The sequence below is a fragment of the Peromyscus eremicus genome, chromosome 17, assembly GCF_949786415.1.
Source record: "Peromyscus eremicus chromosome 17, PerEre_H2_v1, whole genome shotgun sequence".
Lineage (NCBI taxonomy): Eukaryota > Metazoa > Chordata > Mammalia > Rodentia > Cricetidae > Peromyscus > Peromyscus eremicus.
In genome coordinates this window covers 15083256-15104923 of record NC_081433.1, presented here as the reverse complement: position 1 = coordinate 15104923, position 21668 = coordinate 15083256, and the positions used below count along the sequence as shown (strand labels likewise).

At 48.3% G+C, this 21668-nt stretch overlaps 1 protein-coding gene across 1 annotated transcript in view; it reads left to right on the top strand.

The window, feature by feature from the left end:
• Ikbkb (inhibitor of nuclear factor kappa B kinase subunit beta) overlaps positions 1-21668 on the top strand; it is a 59326-nt gene that overhangs the window by 8765 nt on the left and 28893 nt on the right. The window contains exons 3-7 of the mRNA XM_059244296.1: positions 1062-1156; positions 2408-2525; positions 6624-6693; positions 18092-18180; positions 19140-19229. Coding sequence (XP_059100279.1) covers positions 1062-1156; positions 2408-2525; positions 6624-6693; positions 18092-18180; positions 19140-19229 — 462 coding nt within the window. The remainder of the gene's footprint in view (positions 1-1061; positions 1157-2407; positions 2526-6623; positions 6694-18091; positions 18181-19139; positions 19230-21668) is intronic.

The window sequence follows — 21668 nt, the reverse complement described above, 5'->3', positions numbered from 1 at the left end:
TTGTCTCCAGGACACGTCACACCAGGGCTTCTCTCTGCTGCTCCTGCCAAAACCATAGACTCTGAACCCTGTTCAAAGGACTCCTTTGTGTACCAGCAGAGAGGCACCTGTTAACCTAAGGAACCAGTCACCCAGCTCATTAGTCACAAAATATTGATTTTTCCTATTGCAGAAACCACAGTGCGGTTGAGAATGTACTTCAGTGGGTAGGGCGCTTGCCCAGTGTTCACAAAGCCCTAGGTTTGATCCCTGTAGGAGCTGCACAGTGGTCCATGCACACCTGTAATCCTAGCCCTTGGGAGGGAGGAATCAGGAGGATCAGAAGTCCAAGGTCGCCATAGTGATTATCAGTCCGGCCTGGGGTTCGTGAGACGTTCTAAAGTAAATAAGTGTAAATTGACAGTGAAGCCAAGCTTCAGAAGAGAGAGCGTATGCGTCATGCTTAGGGCTGTCCTCTTGTGAAGCTGTCAGATGCGCGCTGTGGGCTGTCTGTCTGTGTGATGTTGCTACATCCTCATCTTCATTCACTGAATCGTGGCAGGTCAGTGTTCCTGTTTCATAAAGACACACTCTCTGCATGGTTTACCTAGAGGTTGCAGAGCTGGTGAAAGAAGGGGGAGTTTGAGCTGTGTCCCGTTGACTACCCTGTCTTTGTCTTGTCTCTGAAGAGAGAAAACTCCTGCACGAAGTAATGGAGACACCCACTGTGCCAATATTAAGTCGAATCACACGGAAGTGCCATTTTTACATGTGAAACTGGCCAATCACCAACAACGCCTTGTGGTTTAACCTAATATGGCAACTGTTAGGATATGGAGAGAGACGTCCCTGGAATTTGCTACAGAGGTTTTGTGGAGGGTGTAGGGACAGAGCAGGCTTGGAGGATTGGTGTCCCTGGTTGGGGAGAGGAAGCAGATGAGTGAGCTGTGATGTGGGGACGGTGAAGAGAGCAGCCGGACTCTCCACTTGTTCTTTAGGGTGTCTGTGTGGCCGGCAGGGCTCTGTGGTGCTCGGGTGTTTGGTGGTTAATTCTTCTGATACCTAGTGTGCCCTTTCTGTAGGCGACAGGTGAACAGATTGCCATCAAGCAGTGCCGACAGGAACTCAGCCCGAAGAACAGAGATCGCTGGTGCCTAGAGATCCAGATCATGAGAAGGTGAGGGCCTGGGCCCATATCTGCGGACTCGGCTTCCGCAGCCCTGCCAGGCTGGAAGGGAAGCCGCGGCACGTTCTACCTGCTGTGTCTAGAAAAGAACCCTAAGTCTCTTCCAACACTGCCCAGGCTGCCCCGGGAGGTGCCTGTCCTCGAGGCTTCTAAAGGAGTAACATTTAAACACTACATTGACTTTGTGGTCAATTCTGTTGCATTAAATTTAAGATAGTCGTCGTAGCTAGGCATGGTGGTGTGCTGCTGTAGGTGCAGCTACTTGGGAGGCTGGAGACAGGAGGAATAGTTGAGCCTAGGAGTTTGAGACCAGCATAGGCAACATAAGACCCTGTCAAAAATTACGCAAGTAATTAAGTTAATTATGATAAGTTTCTATATTTCAACGAAAATCCTTGTTTTCCCTATGTTTCTAATTCCAGAGTGGCATGTGACCCTCTGCTGCTGTTTGCTCTCTGTGGATATTCACACAGTGTGGGGCTAGGATCTGTCTGTCCTGGGTGGATGCTATCCTCCCACCCGGTGAGACCTGTAGATGAGCACTGTAAGAGTTAGCTTGAAGTAATCAAGCAGATGCTCCCCCTGCTCACTTCTTTCATTTTTTAAAATTATTTCATTTTTATGTGTATGAGTCTTGCCTCCATCTGTCTGTGTACCTCATGCATGCTTGGCGCCTGAGGGGGCCAGAGGGGACCAGAGGGGGAGTTGGATCCGCTGAAACTGGAGTTGAGAGACAGTTGCACTCCAGCATCCAGGTGCTGGGACTCAAACCCAGGTCCTCTGGAAGAGCCCCATGGTCTTAACTGCTGAGTCAGCTCTCCAGTCCTCTGCTCACTTCTTAAAAAGCAGAGAGAGGGCAGTTGTCTCCTTCATGGAACGGCCACATGCATGTTGCATCATCCCTCCCCTTCAATGGCATGAGGTCCCTGTCGCCACCTGTTAGAAGCAATCTTACAGTACAAGGAAAACTTGAAATCGGACCCTTTAAGGACGATTAAATGATACATGATATGCTTGTAGGGAGTTTGAGTTTTGAGGGCTGAGGAAGGCTGAGCAAAAACATGTTAACTTACTGAGTACCAGGTAAGTCTCCCATTCCTGGACCCCCATCTTCTCCTGTTTGGTTACCAAGGGAACGGGCTATTCTGTGCTTTGTTGGAAGGTGAGATCAGCTGAGATATGGAACAAGGGGGATGGATTTGAGCTGAAGTGTGAATGCTTATTGGTTTCCCCTCTTTCTAGGCTGAACCATCCCAATGTGGTGGCTGCCCGGGATGTCCCAGAGGGGATGCAGAACTTGGCACCCAATGATTTGCCTCTACTGGCCATGGAGTACTGCCAAGGAGGAGATCTCCGAAGAGTGAGTCTTCCTGGGTTGTGAGATGTAGGTCCATCTAGGCAGGGCTGGGACGCTGGGAGGGGAGAAACAGAGAGACCGTTCACCATCATCCAGCAAGCTCAAGGAGTCAGTGAACTAACTTCGTCTACACAGACTCCCTCTTCGATGCCGCCTTTGGGGTGGTTTCTGTATGTATAAATCTAAAGGCTGAGTCAGAAGTGCCTGCAAGAAAGCTGAAGACGGGCTGTGTCACATGACCACTAACGTGACAAGGAAGAGTTACCATCAGACCTGGAGCACAGGGAAGAAACAGAATGAAGTCTCAACACGAACTTTTTTCCGCCTCTGCCATGTTCCGGCCACTGCAAGCTTTTGGGGGTCAGCTCACTGCTGTCCAATGGGGAGAGACTTTCTTTTGGGGTCAGCTCACTGCTGTCCAATGGGGAGAGACTTTCTTTTGGGGTCAGCCCACTGCTGTCCAATGGGGAGAGACTTTCTTTTGGGGTCAGCTCACTGCTGTCCAATGGGGAGAGACTTTCTTTTGGGGTCAGCTCACTGCTGTCCAATGGGGAGAGACTTTCTTTTGGGGTCAGCTCACTGCTGTCCAATGGGGAGAGACTTTCTTCACAGACGTGACCATGCTCCTCAGAATCACAGCGGGCAGAAGGGAGCTAGCTTAGTCATCAGAACAGGGCTGCAGTTCCAGATCCTGACTCACCTGCAGGCTTCCCCTTTTCCTTGTCTGTGTCCTACCTTCTCTGCTCCGAACCCACACTGGACAGAGGGCAATGGCAGTTCTCCCTGGTCACAGGGACAGTTCTGTGTGCCACCCAGATGCTCTTTATGCTCTTGTAAGGTGCCTGCTTTATGGTTTCAGCATATTGGTACCCAGATAGAATTCCTGCACCGCAGGTAGATGCCATGGCCCTGAGACATTAACCAGATACATCACTAGCTACATACAGTGGGTATGTGGAGCTTGGATCACAGACCACCCCGGGTGTAGGGCATCTCTCCATCTGTGAACCTGGGCCATGCCATTTAGTGTTGGGAAAACGAAAAGCTCCAAGTGAGTTGTTTTTTAATCTACTCATGCTATAGCTCCGGTCAGCTCTTGACTCTAAAAGAGTCACAGCACGGGGCTTGAAGGCTCCTTCACGTCTCTCTTTACGTAGCAGTTTCCCAGACTTACGTCATGTGCTACGCTCTTTATTCTTTGGGGCCTTTCCCCTTATTTTAAAAAAGGCAAGTTTCCATGAGTGATTCTCCCGCTGGAAGGGTGGGAAGTCCCGAGAGTGGTGTAGCTGGGGGACAGGATATGACCTGTTTTCCATAAGCAGGATGATAACGGAAGAGAAATGGAGAGCTTCACAGCACCACCGTGGTTCTCCTGGTCTCTGACCTGTGACAGTCATCCGATTGCTATCTGCGGTTAGGTGGAAATGCCACCATGCTGTTGTAAGCTGTTAGAATCAAGTGGCGAGTTTGTCCTGCTCTGACTGAGAAGTGAGTGGGTGGGACCAGGTGACAGGGTGCTCAGAAATGCAGTGGAGATACACACTTGCCCTTTTTGGCAGCAAAGAACCCGTAAGCCAAGGGAAAAGATGATGGAAATTTCAGCATGACTCTTGGCATGGGCTGCAGGGTGATCTAGGGAGAGGCAGGATGTGGCTGCATAAAAGGGCCTCTGTGCTTGCTGTCACTGGAAAGGGCACTGGGGACAGCTTTTATGATGTTGTTCTCTTTGTTTCCTAAATAAGGTAGCCTGTCTTTTCCTCCTTTTAAAAGTTCAAAATCGGCCTGGAGAGATGGCTCGGTGGTTAAGAACATTGGCAGCTCTCCCAGAGGACCTGAGTTCAATTCCCAGCAACCACATGGTGGCTCACAGCCACCTATAATGGGATCTGGTGCCCTCTTCTGGCATGCAGGTGTACATGCAGATAGAGCACCATATGCATGAAATAAATAAATAAATAATAAATTATTTTGGTTTTTAAAGTTCAAAATCTGTATTAGTGGCCAAAATCTATGTTATGCCTTAGAGCAGTGGTTCTCAACCTTCCTGACACTGTGACCTTATAATACAGTTCCTCATGTTGTGGTGACCCCAACCGTAACATGATTTTTGTTGCTACTGCTGTGAATCGTAATATACATACCTGTGTTTTCTGATGGTCTTAGGCGGCCCAGCCCCTGAAGGGGCCGTGACCCACAGGTTGAGAACCACTGCCTTAGAAAGATCAGTTTGATCAGCAGATAGTAAATTTAGGAATCAGAGTTAATTTCAAAACTTAAGTCCACCATGCTTTGTTTGTACCTATAGTCCAGCTATGGGGGAAGTTAAGGCAGGAGACTCTTTTTTTCAAGAATTTGAGATCAATTTATGAAGTATGGCGAGACCCTGTCCCCTGCCCCTCCCCCAAAAAAACCCCACAACCTCAAAGCAAACCAAAACCTTGACAAAAGTGAAATGTATGGTGCAGAGGTAAACAAACTTTGGCATGTTTATAAATTTGAGTGTTAATGACCACAAGCTGACTCACAGCAGCATGTGGAGCCCCTCGATAAACTGGAGAGCCAGAAACCAAAGGATTCGAAGCTCAGCTTCAGGAAGTTTAGCTTCGCTTTACAGCCCTGCCTCTCAACTGTGTGTGCCGGCTGATAGTAGACTCCCCAGTCTGTTTCTTTACCTCTGGCGTGGAGATTTCAGCACCAGGGCCGTGATGCCGGGTGGAGCAGGTAGAGGGCGCTGTGGGACTCAGAGCAGTGATGCTGGATGGAGCAGGTAGAGGGCGCTGTGGGACTCTGGACAGTGATGCTGGATGGAGCAGGTAGAGGACAGTGAGACCCAGGGCAGTGATGCTGGGTGGAGCAGGTAGAGGGCGCTGTGGGACTCTGGACAGTGATCCTGGGTGGAGCAGGTAGAGGGCGCTGTGGGACTCAGGGCGGTGATGCTGGGTGGAGCAGGTAGAGGGCGCTGTGGGACTCTGGACAGTGATCCTGGGTGGAGCAGGTAGAGGGCGCTGTGGGACCCAGGGCAGTGATGCTGAGTGGAGCAGGTAGAGGGCGCTGTGGGACTCAGGGCGGTGATGCTGGATGGAGCAGGTAGAGGGCGCTGTGGGACTCTGGACAGTGATCCTGGGTGGAGCAGGTAGAGGGCGCTGTGGGACTCTGGACAGTGATCCTGGGTGGAGCAGGTAGAGGGCGCTGTGGGACTCAGGGCAGTGATGCTCGGTGGAGCAGGTAGAGGACAGTGGGACCCGGGGCAGTGATGCTGAGTGGAGCCGGTAGAGGGCGCTGTGGGACCCAGGGCAGTGATGCTGAGTGGAGCAGGTAGAGGGCGCTGTGGGACTCAGGGCGGTGATCCTGGGTGGAGCAGGTAGAGGGCGCTGTGGGACCCAGGGCAGTGATGCTGGATGGAGGAGGTAGAGAGCGCTGTGGGACTCTGGACAGTGATCCTGGGTGGAGCAGGTAGAGGGCGCTGTGGGACTCTGGACAGTGATCCTGGGTGGAGCAGGTAGAGGGCGCTGTGGGACCCAGGGCAGTGATGCTGGATGGAGCGGGTAGAGGGTGCTGTGGGACCCAGGGCAGTGATGCTGGATGGAGCGGGTAGAGGGCGCTGTGGGACTCTGGACAGTGATCCTGGGTGGAGCAGGTACAGTCTGCTGAATTCATCCCTGCAGAACTAGGCACAATGCCAGGCACTTAGCAAGCGCACATTCTCCACATTCAATTATCCAAGAAGACTCTCTTAGCAGAATGGCTGGAGGGTGGCTTTTGGTGAGTGTTCTCTGCCTGCCCTTTCTGCAGGAGTCTCCAGAGCAAACTCGGTTACTGTTGGCGTTAGACCCTGGCCACTTTCTTCAGACTTGCAGCCGTAGTGAAGCTGACTCCCATGCTTCCTGCCAGGGCCAGGGAGGTGACTACATGGATACCTGCAGACTGCTGCCTCGCTTTGACCCTGGAGCAAGTCCTACTGCCCCAGCTGCCCGCAGCCAGCTCCCCTGGATCCCTGGTGTAGGACCAGCACTCAGCTGTCTGACTGACAGAAGACGCTGGTGGGCTTTTCAGGGGTCCGTGACCACCCACATCTGACCCCGCTTTTCATGTTCTCTGTAGTACTTGAACCAGTTCGAAAACTGCTGTGGCCTGCGGGAAGGAGCCATCCTTACCCTGCTGAGTGACATTGGTAAGTCCCCGCCCTAGAAACAAGGCCAGGCCCTGCAGGGTAGATGGGTGTCCAGTCAGGCATTTAGGGAATTGTCTCTGCTGAGGGTGTGGTGAGATGTGGAAAGGACCTACTGGAGTAAGGAGTTCATCCAGGGCTCAGATAGAGTTCCTTCCTTCCTATGTCATGGTGCAGATGACTGTGTGTTCAAGTAAGAGATTTCCCTTCCCACTAAAGGGCTCCACTCCCTGCTTTCCTGGAACGGCCAGTGAAATAGGTTGCCATCTGAACAGTTCATCCATTGGTAGTGAAGTTTTCGACTCTCACAACGGCCCTTACTTGCCAGCCACAGGCATAGAAAAACCCGCTCTTCAATACACTGGTGCTTGGGTGTCCTTATTTGCAAATGCTTACGGCACCCTGGGAAGGCTGGCCCCAGGGAGGAGAGTCACGTGGGCCTGTAGAGATGCGTGGTGTCTCCTAGATCCTGGGGCCCCACTGGGGAACTGAAGTGGGCCTCTGACCGTCAGCTCTGCCCCTCCCCTGGAGAAGCAGATATTAGAAGTGCCACAGAGCTTGCTTAGGGCTTTAAAGATGATGATGATGATGATGATGATGATGATGATGATGACGACGACGACGATGATGTCATCATCCAAGGTTGGTGCAAGTTGATAGTTTGGTTTCTAGAGTTATCTAGAGTTTAATCCTTGAACATATGTCCCCATCTTGGGGAATGACCCATCTTCATCCCTCCCCTACTTCATCCTTTCAATCTATACATGTATGATTTGTTCACTCAAATTTCGTTTTTCCAGTTGGGGCATAGAAGGTGTGCAGTGATGTGATGACGTCACGTGTCCTTTCCTTAGGTTCTCTAGTCGTTAGCATGTGCCCCATTTATGCAGCTGTGCTCTCTGACCTTGCAGCCCAGGGCCTCTCGTCTTCCAGAAACTTCGCCAGCATGAGTCCGAGGCCTCTTACTCTGCTTCTTCGGGTAGAGGGGAGGAAAAGGGGCGTTGGGGATTGGGGTCAGTCTTCCATGTTTTTTGGGGTTTTTTTTGTTTTGTTTTTTGTTTTGTTTTGTTTTTTGTTTTTCAGGACAGGGTTTCTCTGTGTAGCTTTGCGCCTCTCCTGGAACTCACTTGGTAGCCCAGGCTGGCCTCGAACTCACAGAGATCCGCCTGGCTCTGCCTCCCGAGTGCTGGGATTAAAGGCGTGCGCCACCACCGCCCAGCTTTTGTTTTTGTTTTTGTTTTTTTTAAGATTTATTTATTATATATACAGTGTTCTGCCTGCATACCAGAAGAGGGCGCCAGATCTCATTATAGATGGTTGTGAGCCACCATGTGGATGCTGGGAATTGAACTCAGGACCTCTGGAAGAACAACCAGTGCTCTTAACCTCTGAGCTATCTCTCCAGCCCGCCATGTTTTTAAGGCTGAGATCCAAGCAGTGTGATGGAGAGTATCCACCTTCCTGTGCATCCCACGGTTTCCTTTAGGATGGAGGACTAAGGAGGACTAGGTGACATCACTGCAGTCTGACCTGCTGGTCAGGGGGGGGCAGCCACCTCTTGGCCTCTGGTTTTTCCCGTGTGTTGGTGCACGTGTGTCTGCAGGAAGGGCCCTGTCTGTACACCTGCGGGATCTAATCCAGAGGTCTAGAACTCCGTTTGTTTTCGTGACACCATGTCTCACCCACCTGTGTTTTGCTTAGATGTTTACCTGATTTTATCTCTTAAGTCCATCAGCCAAATTCCTGATTTGCTCCTGTTGGCTTGGGTTGAAGGCAGACGGGGTGGGGGTGGGGGTGGGTGGGGGGCATTTTCTTTTGTTCTCCATGGCAGCGGTGGCTTCCTTTTGGTTACAGCTTCAGGTCGCTTTCCTTTGATGTTATTCTCTCAAGTATTTTTTCTTCTACTCATTAGATTATTTATGCAGATCTCATACAGCTGTGAAAAGTCTCTAACGGGGACAGGTGGCTCCCACCTGTAGCCTTAGCTTTTGGAAGATAGAGGCAAGAATATCCCTGTGAATTTGAGGATAGCCTGGGCTACAGTGGAAACCCTGTCTCAAAGGAACAAAAACAGAAAGCTCTTTAAATAATTGGTTTGTGTACACTAACTGGATTACTGCTTCATATGACATTTTACTTCCTTGGGAGTGGTGACTTCAGTATTATCTATTCAAGGGCCTCCATGGTGCGGGTGGAACCTTGGCCTCGCTCGTGCTGGGCAAGCACTGTACCACTGAGCTCTACCCACTTCTTCAGCCAGACTTCTTAAAATCAGGAACTTTGGTCACTGCTCTGTCTTTAGCATCGAGAAAAGTAGTAGCTGGTATATACCGCCTTGTCTGTAAATATTTATAAGATCAAATGTTCCGAAAGGAATTAAAATACATAAGTTCTCATTTAAAAAAAAATATCTGGACATCCCTGTATTAATACCCAGCTTATAAACCAGCTCTTCCACTTCTTAGCCATGTGACCTGAAGCATGTTACTTCATTTTTCAGAATGCTGTTTCATTAACTGTAAATGTGAGCATTGCTCACCTCCTTAGAATCGTTGAACATAAAATGAGATGCTATACATAAGCTCTTGGCGTAGTGCTTTTCCTAGAACGATACGCAGTAAGTCACTCTGGTCCCTCCCCCTCCCCTCCCTGCTGGATCCTGAAAACCCTCAGTCCCTACTTTGGATTATTAATGAGGTTGGAGCTAGCAAACCCAATAGGTGAGAGTCTCATGAGATGCCCTTCCTGGAAATGCCTGGTCTTCCCCAGACCCATTTCTAACCCAGCCATTGCTGGGATGCATTCCTGTCCTTTGACTCTGGTTGAAGTTGCTGATAGATTTACATTTTATTTGCATACGCCGCCGCCGCGCCCCCCCCCCCCCCCCCCCCCCCCCCGCCATTTCTGATTTGTATATGGGACCATCAGATTTAGTCTCACTTCTAAGTCAGTTTAAAAGCTTTACTTCGAGTGGCTCAGCTAACAACCATTTTGTATTCGGAAACCGCTCCTCAGCATATGTCGTTCCAAGTGCAACCCCACACACATTCTCTTTACTGGAGTCACCACTGCTGTTCCCTGCCTGTTGATTCCAGTTGATTAGCCAAGCCACACTCCTGGTCACAGGGTCCAGATTCATTGCCTTCTCATTTGGGTTAAATGTATTTGCTTCTAATATCCGGGCCCTAATTTCTTAGGACACCCACACAGAACATCATCAAGGTAACAGACACACAGACAGGATTCTTCCGGTGAATCTTGAGTTGCCAGGTACAACTCCAGCAACTTGTAAGTAGAGTATACATGAGAAAACAAGCAGATGCCTGGCAGACACAGATGAACCCTGCTTCCTAGAGCAAGCCTGTCCGGTCATCACCTTATACTGGCAAGAGATCCTGGGATAGTCATAGAGGCAGTGGTAACTTCCCTGTGACATGACCCTGGAATAGCCCATGGAGTCACAGTTACATTGAATGGTCATTGTCCTTTAGAAAACATCAGAGTGTTTTTCCTTCCTGCCAGTGAAGCAGCCCATTCCCAAGCAGTCAGGACTGAGAGGCAGGTGGCAGCCCTCTCTGTCCCACCATAGAGTCTTGGTCAGTAACCTCAGGCTGTCACTGAACTCATAGACCCCTTCCCTGCATTCCTGAATATTAGAACTGCAGGCATATTGCGCATGCCCAGACCTCACCTCAGCTCCCACGCTGCCTTCTCCTTGCTTTTCTTCATTCTTGCCCCGTCCCATTCACCTTCCTTTTCCTGGACTGGCTCTGCCCTGCTTTACTGTATCACTGGTTTTGCCTGCCTGGCATCTTGTGGCATCTCATATCTTCCCCTGAGTCTGTGCTCTGATATCCGTGTCTGCAGAATCTCTCTCCCAAAGTCACTTCCAAATTGAACCTAGACTTCTTTTTACTTGATCCCTTCGTGATATCTGTCTTTCCACCTACCCAGACATGAGTGTCAAGTTTCAATCTCATCTTTTGGGTCAGCAGTTAAGAGGACTTGCTACTCTTATGAGTCTTATGAGGGATCCTGAATTGGTTCCCAGACCCCATATGGTGGCTCACAATCCAAGGGATCTAAAAACCTCTTCTGGCCTCCATGGGCACCAGACATGCACACAGTACACATGCATGCAGACACACACTCATACACACAAAATCAATCTTTAAATCTCACCTTTGAAAATCGTCCCCTGTTGCTACTTCATACCTTTCTTCCTATGCCTGGCTGAAAGGACACTAAAGGACATAAAAACACTCTCCAAACTGAGCTGGGGATGTAGCTCAGTCGATACAACGCTTGCCTAGCATGCATGATGCCCAGTGACTCATAAACTAGACGTAGTGGCGCATGTCCCAGTTCTGGGGTGAGGGTGGGGAGTGGGAGCAGCAGGATCTGGAATTTAAAATCATCTTTAACTACATAGTTTGATGCCAGCCTGGGCTGGAGACCAGAGGCCATGCCTCAAAGCAGGCAAACAAAAGGATAAGAATACAAGGTCACCAAATCCAGTATGTCTGTCGTATTATATCCTGTTCTCCCTGTCTGTCCCCACTGCCTTCACTAATACATTATCGAAGGAAGTCGTCATGGCCTCATACTGACCTCCTTATTGGCTTTTGCTAATCCGTTTTTCAGAACGGTGCTTTCTCTTACATTTTCGTGACAAACCTCATATGTATCTCAGGCTTGCCCTGAACTCACTGTGTAGCCTAGTCTGGCCTCACACTCAGAGCCATTCTCTTACCTCTCAGTTCCTGAGTCCTGGAGGTACAGATGCACATTACCGTGCCTGGCTGGCTGAAAGGAGACTTTTACCATTGTCTGCTCCAGACCTCTCCACCCACCTTCTTTCCAGAGTCAGTAGCTAGCCTGCTGTGCACAGGACTCCTGTAGCCTGCCTCTCCGTTCCCGGGCTTACTGAGCACTTACTTCCCCTTGGGGTGTGAGTCCTGTACCTCACCAGGGACCCTCAGCCTTCCCATCTCTTAGCCTTAGGCTTCGCTCGTTACTCTGGATTTCCTTCACAGAATTCTGCTGCTCTTCATGGTCACTGAGCAAATGAATGACTCTACGCTTTGATCTTAACATTTGGTCTGGCCATTTTTCTGCCCTGCTGGTTGAGCCAGCCAGACTAAGTCTGTTTTGCCTGGCAGGTCCCACAACAAACTGGGCAGCTCACGGTAGGCTCAGTGTTTTAATGAAGATCACAGACATCCTCTTTTATTACCCAGTGGCAACTAGGACCACCCACTGGTTGACCTCCCTCCATCCCTCCCTCTCTTCTCTTCCTTCTGTCCCCCCACCATCCGTGTCCTCCCCCAACCCCCCCACCCCGCCCCCCAACAGTCTACCACTAAGATACACCCCTGGCTCCTACCTGTTGCTTTTTGACTTTTCTTTTTCTTCTGATTTCTATCCATCCCCTCACTCCACCCCAGAATCTTCTGGTCTATTTGTCTTCCCATTTCTTCCCAGTGGAACATATCTCAAACAAGCATCCTGAAAAGAACTTACCAGACTCTTAAGACTTGTAGGAAAATTGGGATTTCACGGGCACACCCCTTCCAAAACACTTTAACCTGCCTGGAAGCCTGGCTGATCTTGTCTGTCCCCTAACTTGTAGTTTATCATCCAAACAATGTGGTTTGGAATTCAGGTCATATTCTTCCTGTAAGTCCAGTGAGATCCTGGGTGTAGATGTAGGTACCACCCTGACAAGGATCGAAATGATGCTCTTTGTCTGCTATGGATACTGCACCTGGATCTCTGCAGAATCCATATGATAACAGGCCAAGGTGTAGTCCAGAGAACTGTTGGTTTCAGTGCTGGGGATGAAACCCAGGAACTTATTATGCATGCTAAGCCCTACAGTGTAGTCTAAAAACGAGTGTTTATTACAGCTTGTTTCTCTAATTGGAACATGAGGGATTAGTTATGTTTTTGTGTATTGAGGTTTTCAGTTTTTAGGGGTATTTTCTATCGCTCCACCCAAGGGTTTAAACACAGCATTATGTTTGAGTTTCAACACTGAATGTTTCATCCAGTTTAAACCAGTTTAGATTCTCGGAGTGAGATAATCTTAATCGGCTTCCTGAAACTGTTTTTTAAGGCTAATTTTCAGACTGCCTACAGCCCATTGAGGACCTGTTTTTCAAAAGAAGCCCTTGCCGGTCAGAACGTTTAGCCACCTAGGGTTCACTTAGTCCACAAAAGCACCTACGAGTCTACCTGTCTGATTTCTTAGTTCTAGACATCGTTAAGTCAGGGAAAACACTTGAGAATACATAACCACACTAAAATGAGGCTCTGAGTTTGTGAGCAGCTTAAGTGCCAGTCAGTAGCTATTCGTACATAGGAAGAGGCTTGATTACAGCCTGCAGTCCCTCCTCTCCACAGGCCTGGTGACAGCCTTGGTCAGGGCAGCCTAAGGCGGTGTGTTCTCTGCCGTCCATGCGCTCCTCCTCCTGGACGGGGTTCTTGGGACTCATGCCAGCTCATACACACGTTACTGACGGAGTTCTTGGGACTCATGCCAGCTCACACACACGTTACTGACGGGGTTCTTGGGACTCATGCCAGCTCACACACACGTTACTGACGGGGTTCTTGGGACTCATGCCAGCTCACACACACGTTACTGACGGGGTTCTTGGGACTCATGCCAGCTCACACACACGTTATTGACGGGGTTCTTGAGACTCATGCCAGCTCACATGCACCTTACAGACGGGGTTCTTGGGACTCATGCCAGCTCACACACACCTTACAGACGGGGTTCTTGGGACTCATGCCAGCTCACACACACGTTACTGGCCTAAGATAACTGCACTTCCAACTGCCGGGCCCTTGTTTTAGTTTGTGTATGTACTTGCTCAAATCCAGTGGGACTCAACTTGCACACAGCACATGCCGTTACACTTAATCTGCAGCGGCTGACCACGACTAAAATGGCAGCCCTTTGGACAGCATTTCAGGTTATGTCCTGGCCTGGCTCCTCTCTGCCCATGGTTCAGGTTCAGTAGCAGTACCACTCCTCTCTGCTGGCTGTATGAGTCTAATGATTCGACTTTTTATATCGTCACGCTAAGATTGTAGGCATACGCCACCATGCCCAAGCTTTACTTTAAAAAAAAAATGGTTGTAGGGTGTTATACCATCCATTCGGCAGGACATCAACATCCTTTTAAGTTAAAATCTTTAGACTTAAATTGTTGTAAAGTTGCGTGTTATAGTAACTGGAGAGATGGCTCAGTTGAAGTGCTGCCTATGTGTTCTAGGTAGGTTTCTATCACTTCAATAAAACACCGTGACCAGGGGCTGGAGAGATGGCTCAGCCATTAAGAGCACTGACTATTCTTTCAGAGGACCCGGGTTCAATTCCCAGCACCCCCACATGGCCGTTCATAACTGTCTGTAACTCCAGTTCCAGGAGACCTGACACCCTCACACAGACATATAAAGGCAGGCAAATCAGGGGCTGGAGAGATGGCTCAGAGGTTAAGAGCACTGCTTGCTCTTCCTAAAGGTCCTGAGTTCAATTCCCAGCAACCACATGGTGGCTCACAACCATCTGTAATGAGATCTGGTGCCCTCTTCTGGCCTGCAGGGATACATGCAGACAGAACACTGTATACATAATAAATAAATCTTTAAAAAAAAAAAAAAAGGCAGGCAAATCACTAATGCACATAAAATAAAAATAATTTAAAAAAAAAAACCACCATGACCAGCTGGGCACGGTGGCCCACGCCTTTAATTCCAGCACTCAAGAGGCAGAGACGGGTGGATCTCTGACTTCAAGGCCAGCCTGGTCTACAGAGCAAGTTCTAGGATAGCCAAGGCTATACGGAGAAACCCTGTCTCGAAAAAACAAACAACAAAACACCATGACCAATTTTACTAATAAAAATTAGTAAAAATGAAAGTATTGTTGAGAAGCATTAGATTTTATAAGTCAACAGTTGAATGGAATTCTTTGGGTCCGTGGTCAGCAGCAAATCTTTGGCTTTGCAAATTTGGATAGTGATTGGACATAGCAGTCTACTGTTGACCATTATGAAAGAAAATAAGCAAGCAGGAAATGATAGGGCCAGGTTTGAATGGGGAAATATAATCAGTGCAGTATGGCTTAATGTACTGAGTGTGAACTCTCTTCACTCAGTGGCTTTGCAGTGTGGCTGATGTGGCTTAGTGATTCTGAGTGTGAACTCTCTTCATTCAGTGGTTTTACAGTGTGGCTGATGTGGCTTAGTGGTTCTGAGTGTGAACTCTCTTCACTCAGTGGTTTTACAGTTTGGCTGATGTGGCTTAGTGATTCTGAGTGTGAACTCTCTTCACTGAGTGGTTTTGCAGTGTGGCTGATGGGGCTTAGTGGTTCTGAGTGTGAACTCTCTTTGCTATTTGACTGCCAGATATGGTTTTAGGAAACACCATCTGAAAGTCTTCCCAGAGTCAGCCTGCTCTCTTGATTTCTGTGGAAGGCTTGTCTTCTGCTCTCTGCTGGAGGGTACCCATCCCCCACCCCTCCCCGCCGGCAGGGATGACCACCTCTTCAGTTTGCTGGAGATTCCAAATGACTCAGTCCATCCTGATAGGGGTGGTTTCTGTGTGTCGTATGTTTATGTATAGGTATAGATTAGTATGTGAACATGCTTGTACATTTGTGATGTGTCACAGAATTATATCAAGAGGCTTGATATTAAACCTCTCATTGTTATTGATTTTATCCCCTGCCCCTTTTTAGACGGGGTCTCTATGTAAACCAAGTTGGCTTTGGACTTGATATTTAGATTAGGGTGACCTCTACCACATGGTAATCTTCATGCTAAGATTATAGGCATATGCCAACTATTACTTTAAAAAAACTTATGGGGGGGGGGGTCTGATACTATCCCCTTGGCAGAACATCATCAGCATCCTTTTAAATCAAAAGCCATACACCTAAATTGTTTTAATGAAGCTGCCTGTCATAGTAACTGGAGAGATGGCTCAGTTGAAGTGCTGCCTATGTGTTCTAGGTAGGTTTCTATCACTTCAATAAAACACCGTGACCAGGGGCTGGAGAGATGGCTCAGCCATTAAGAGCACTGACTATTCTTTCAGAGGACCCGGGTTCAATTCCCAGCACCCCCACATGGCCGTTCATAACTGTCTGTAACTCCAGTTCCAGGAGACCTGACACCCTCACACAGACATATAAAGGCAGGCAAATCAGGGGCTGGAGAGATGGCTCAGAGGTTAAGAGCACTGCTTGCTCTTCCTAAAGGTCCTGAGTTCAATTCCCAGCAACCACATGGTGGCTCACAACCATCTGTAATGAGATCTGGTGCCCTCTTCTGGCCTGCAGGGATACATGCAGACAGAACACTGTATACATAATAAATAAATCTTTAAAAAAAAAAAAAAAGGCAGGCAAATCACTAATGCACATAAAATAAAAATAATTTAAAAAAAAAAACCACCATGACCAGCTGGGCACGGTGGCCCACGCCTTTAATTCCAGCACTCAAGAGGCAGAGACGGGTGGATCTCTGACTTCAAGGCCAGCCTGGTCTACAGAGCAAGTTCTAGGATAGCCAAGGCTATACGGAGAAACCCTGTCTCGAAAAAACAAACAACAAAACACCATGACCAATTTTACTAATAAAAATTAGTAAAAATGAAAGTATTGTTGAGAAGCATTAGATTTTATAAGTCAACAGTTGAATGGAATTCTTTGGGTCCGTGGTCAGCAGCAAATCTTTGGCTTTGCAAATTTGGATAGTGATTGGACATAGCAGTCTACTGTTGACCATTATGAAAGAAAATAAGCAAGCAGGAAATGATAGGGCCAGGTTTGAATGGGGAAATATAATCAGTGCAGTATGGCTTAATGTACTGAGTGTGAACTCTCTTCACTCAGTGGCTTTGCAGTGTGGCTGATGTGGCTTAGTGATTCTGAGTGTGAACTCTCTTCATTCAGTGGTTTTACAGTGTGGCTGATGTGGCTTAGTGGTTCTGAGTGTGAACTCTCTTCACTCAGTGGTTTTACAGTTTGGCTGATGTGGCTTAGTGATTCTGAGTGTGAACTCTCTTCACTGAGTGGTTTTGCAGTGTGGCTGATGGGGCTTAGTGGTTCTGAGTGTGAACTCTCTTTGCTATTTGACTGCCAGATATGGTTTTAGGAAACACCATCTGAAAGTCTTCCCAGAGTCAGCCTGCTCTCTTGATTTCTGTGGAAGGCTTGTCTTCTGCTCTCTGCTGGAGGGTACCCATCCCCCACCCCTCCCCGCCGGCAGGGATGACCACCTCTTCAGTTTGCTGGAGATTCCAAATGACTCAGTCCATCCTGATAGGGGTGGTTTCTGTGTGTCGTATGTTTATGTATAGGTATAGATTAGTATGTGAACATGCTTGTACATTTGTGATGTGTCACAGAATTATATCAAGAGGCTTGATATTAAACCTCTCATTGTTATTGATTTTATCCCCTGCCCCTTTTTAGACGGGGTCTCTATGTAAACCAAGTTGGCTTTGGACTTGATATTTAGATTAGGGTGACCTCTACCACATGGTAATCTTCATGCTAAGATTATAGGCATATGCCAACTATTACTTTAAAAAAACTTATGGGGGGGGGTCTGATACTATCCCCTTGGCAGAACATCATCAGCATCCTTTTAAATCAAAAGCCATACACCTAAATTGTTTTAATGAAGCTGCCTGTCATAGTAACTGGAGAGATGGTTCAGTTGGTGAGGTGCTGGCCATGTGTCCCAGGTAGGTTTCTATCGCTTCAGTAAAACACTGACCGAAAGCAATGGGGAGGAAAGTTTACTTCATCTTACACTTCCACGTCACGGTCTATTATCCAGGGAGTCAAGACAGGAACCTGGAGGCAGGAACTGAAACAGAGAGAGGACATGCTGCTTACTGGCTTGCTTCTCATGGCTTGCTCAGCCTGCTTCCTGAAAGCACTCAGGGCCACCAGCCCAGGGATGGCACTACCCACAGTGAGCTGGGCCCTTCCAAATCAGTCATCAATATCTTAGAAGCTTGCCCACAGGCCGATCTGCTGGGGGCATTTTGTTAATTGAAGTCCCCTCTTACACAGTTCCAGCTTGTTTCACGTTGATGTAAAACTAGCGAGCACACTTGTGCAAGCAGGAGGACCTGAGTTCAGTTACCAGCACCCAAAATCTCACAGTTAAATTCTGCTCTCTTGGCCTGATCCCCTTCACCTGGCCTGAGCAGTGTCCGCTGCAGGCTGCTTCTGTCCACTGAGAGTTGATACACCAGAAGCCAGGAAACGTGTCAAGACAACACTATATCGTCCTTTACAGGCTGGTCAGTTCTAAGGAAAAAAGCATGTGCTAGACATAATAAAAATGTCATTCCCATTGCACTCCCTCAGCCTCGGCTCTTCGATACCTTCACGACAACAGAATCATCCATCGAGATCTCAAGCCAGAAAACATCGTTCTGCAGCAAGGAGAGCAACGAGTGAGTGGCCTTCCTGGGACTTAGGGAGTCCCCAGGGCTGCTCGGGACGGCTCTAGCAGGGGAGGGCTTCGTAAACTGCTCATTTCTGTGTTTCCTCGAGCCGCACTCCGGTTCTCTCGAGAATTTCTTGGTTTTTGATGTCTTTCTGTTTTTGAAACAGCAGTGCAAACTGTTCTCGCTGGCAGATTGAGGCAAGCTTGGATGTATCACGTTCTTTTTATTTATTTTTTTTCTCCAGCTCTGAATGTATTATATTGTTAATCGCCCAAGTTGCAGGAATCCGATAAGGAAAACGTTTATTATTCCACCCTCAACCCAACACCTCTTGGAGATAGACTTTTTCTTTTTCGTTTGTTTGTTAAAATGAGCTGAAGTTGGTTGTGGATGTGGATGAGAAGAGGCAGGCAGATCTGGCATCAGCCCATCGTGGGCCTGCTCCAGTTTTGCCATTACACACGAGCTGTTCGTGGCCCTTCTCAATGGTAACCTCCCCATGGGCTTAGATACCGTAGTCTTTCCCAACTTTGTTCAACTAGGGGTCACCCATCCCTCCCAATACAGCTTCCCTCACAATTCCTAGCCCAGCCCATGACTGTAGCAGGCTCATGGAATACTCATTCTTCCAGTAATTCCGGATATTTCCTGAGCAGGGCCTGGCCTGGCCTCTCACATTACGGATCCAGGCTCGGTGCCCCTGAGGTCTGATATGTAGGCTCTTAACTGATTGATGGCAAACCAAGGAAAACATCTGCCCAACATTTTTATAGTGCCCCAAATGTACCCTGCTGAGGGCATTCTCCTGTGAATATGGTGGTCTTAAGGTATTTAGGAACCAACACTCTTTGGGAATTCAGAATGACTTTGTTCTAATGGTAAACCAACTCATGCTGTGGAAAGAGACTGCCTTCTTACAGCCTTCAAATTTCTTCTCCCCACCCCACCCCCCTTTTTTTTCCCAGTTAATACACAAGATTATTGATCTAGGATATGCCAAGGAACTGGATCAGGGCAGTCTGTGCACTTCCTTTGTGGGGACCCTGCAATACCTGGTAAGCAATGGGCCCAAGTGTTTGCTTCTCAGTCTCTCTGATGCTCCTACCTGTGGGTCTCTTTGTCCTGCCTGCCTGCATCTCAGGCCTGCTGGCTCCGTGGATGTTCAGAATTATTGTGTGAGTTCACAATTGATAATTCACTCACGTGAGTGTTTTTGTTCCCTCTGGAAAGATTTTGTCTCTGCTCTGATGTGAGAAGAGCTGGCCTGTGTGCTTTTACCCAAATCCCGGAACCTCTCTGTGCCACAGAGTTCCGATTATCTGTAGAGGCTGTGTTTCTTGAAGGGTCACAGGAGCCAGTGAGGAAGAGGTGGGGCTGTGACTTCTCTGTGTGTTGTGTGGTCTGAATGCTGGAGTATGATTTGATCAACTCATTCTTCTGGAACGTTGTGTGCCAGACATTGTGCACAGAGTTGGCAGTACAATGAGAAAAGAGATAAGCATTTCACTACTCATTGAGAGCTTAACATCCGAGAAGCAGGCTTTAGTCACCGTGATATACAGATAACTCAGAAACCACCATTGTCGTGAGTGCCACTGATAGAAGCACAATGTCGAAGGCCGTGGAAGGATGGGGAGAGGGGACACTGGCAGAAGCAGAGCGCATTGGAAGACACACTAGTGTGGCTCAGGCTTAGAGGATGAGGAGAGGGTCTGCAGTTGAAACTGGGGAGAAAGAAGGGACAAGTTCTTATCCCTTTCTACTGGCTCTAAGGTTTTAAACCATATTGTAAAACCTCTGGAACAGCACTGGGGGACTCCGCACTGAAGAAGCTGGTGTGGAATGATGTGGAGAGGGAATTGCACCGAGTGAGTGGCGGGTCGTAAGACAGCTGTTGGAATAGACACGTTCACAGCTGTGCAAGGAGAGTAGGAGGTGCAGAATGATTAAGTTCAGGAAATGCTTGCCCGGCTGGGACACGGGTTTGCATAGCTGTGACCTCAGCACTTGCCTATAATCTAAGTGCTTGGATAGTGGAGACAAGAAAGCACGAGTGTGGGGCCAGCCTGGCCTACATAGTGAGAGCCTGTCTTCAATAAAGCGGGGGTGGGGGTAGGTAACAGACACTAAGGAAGACTTAGTAAAAGATGACGTATTGGTGATCATGGCCGTCAGACTGTGGTTGAATAATGGAATCTGAGTTCAATGAACAAAAAAGGTTGAAGGTCTCAGGGCTTAAAAAAGCTTAAGCATCCCATTTATTTATTTATTTATTTATTTATTATGTATACAGAAGAGGGCGCCAGATCTCATTACAGATGGTTGTGAGCCACCATGTGGTTGCTGGGAATTGAACTCAGGACCTCTGGAAGAGCAGTTGGTGCTCTTAACCTCTGAGCCATCTCTCCAGCCCGCATCCCATTTCTTAAGAAAGAAATTATGTCTTGTTTTTCTGAACTCATTAATGTTTCCTGTGGAGACTACCAATTAGAGTAATGGGATCCCTCTGTTTCTCTTCTGCTAAGTGGAATGTGGCTTTCCCAGTGGGACTGTGGGATGTGATTCAGGTGGTGCATCCATGTGATACTGTAATTACATACATCCTGCTAAGTACCCTCTGGAGTCCTCACTAGCTCAGCAACAGTGAAGTGAGGTGAACCCATGCTCTGACCACGATTGGCAAATCCTGGTATGGCTCCAGGAACTTGACCTGACTAGAGATAGCGAGGGAATGAAGCAATGACTGACAGGCAGGAATGCTGGGATTGGGTGGACTGAGCTCTCTGATGGAGAAACAACAGCACCTCAGAAGCTCACTGTGTTAACAGAGAGGCCAGGTTACAGTTGAACACGGACGTGTGTCAAGGAGGTCGGTGTGGGTAGGAGCAGTCTTCAAGCCATAATATTTGGGGCATGGGAAAAGCTACGGTGGACATTTTTTGGCACACACATTTGACAACATTTATACCTGGACCCTCTAGGAAATCTAGTGGGGAAGGCTTTGTGGTTTTCCCATGAGTCTGAGGCTACGCCCTTTGACATGGTTGTCAACAGCACACATTCACTCAGGTCTTCATTCACTCAGGGCTCCCACTCAACTAACAGAGTTTTTCACTTGCATGAATTAAAGGTCCACCCATAGCCACACCTGGAGACTGAGCTAATCATGAAATTTTAGCCCAGTTCCTCCTGGTTTTGACTCCCTGACCCATCTATGACTCTTGCATGTCCACATAGATCATGACTGGTCCTGTCTTTGAGCCTTTGCTTGGTGGTATTCCTTCCTGGGTTGGTTCTGCTGTGTGTTTCCTTCAAGCCTTCTGAGCCCAGTTCATGTCCTGCCTTGACTTCCTTACCCTCCTGGGTCACTCTAGCTCTCTTAACCTGGACAGCAGTCATGCATCTTGGCTTTCTCCTGCTTGATTGTAAATCTCCCATTTCGTTCCATGGCTCTATGTTACTTGATTCAGGGTTACCTGGTTTAATATATGCAC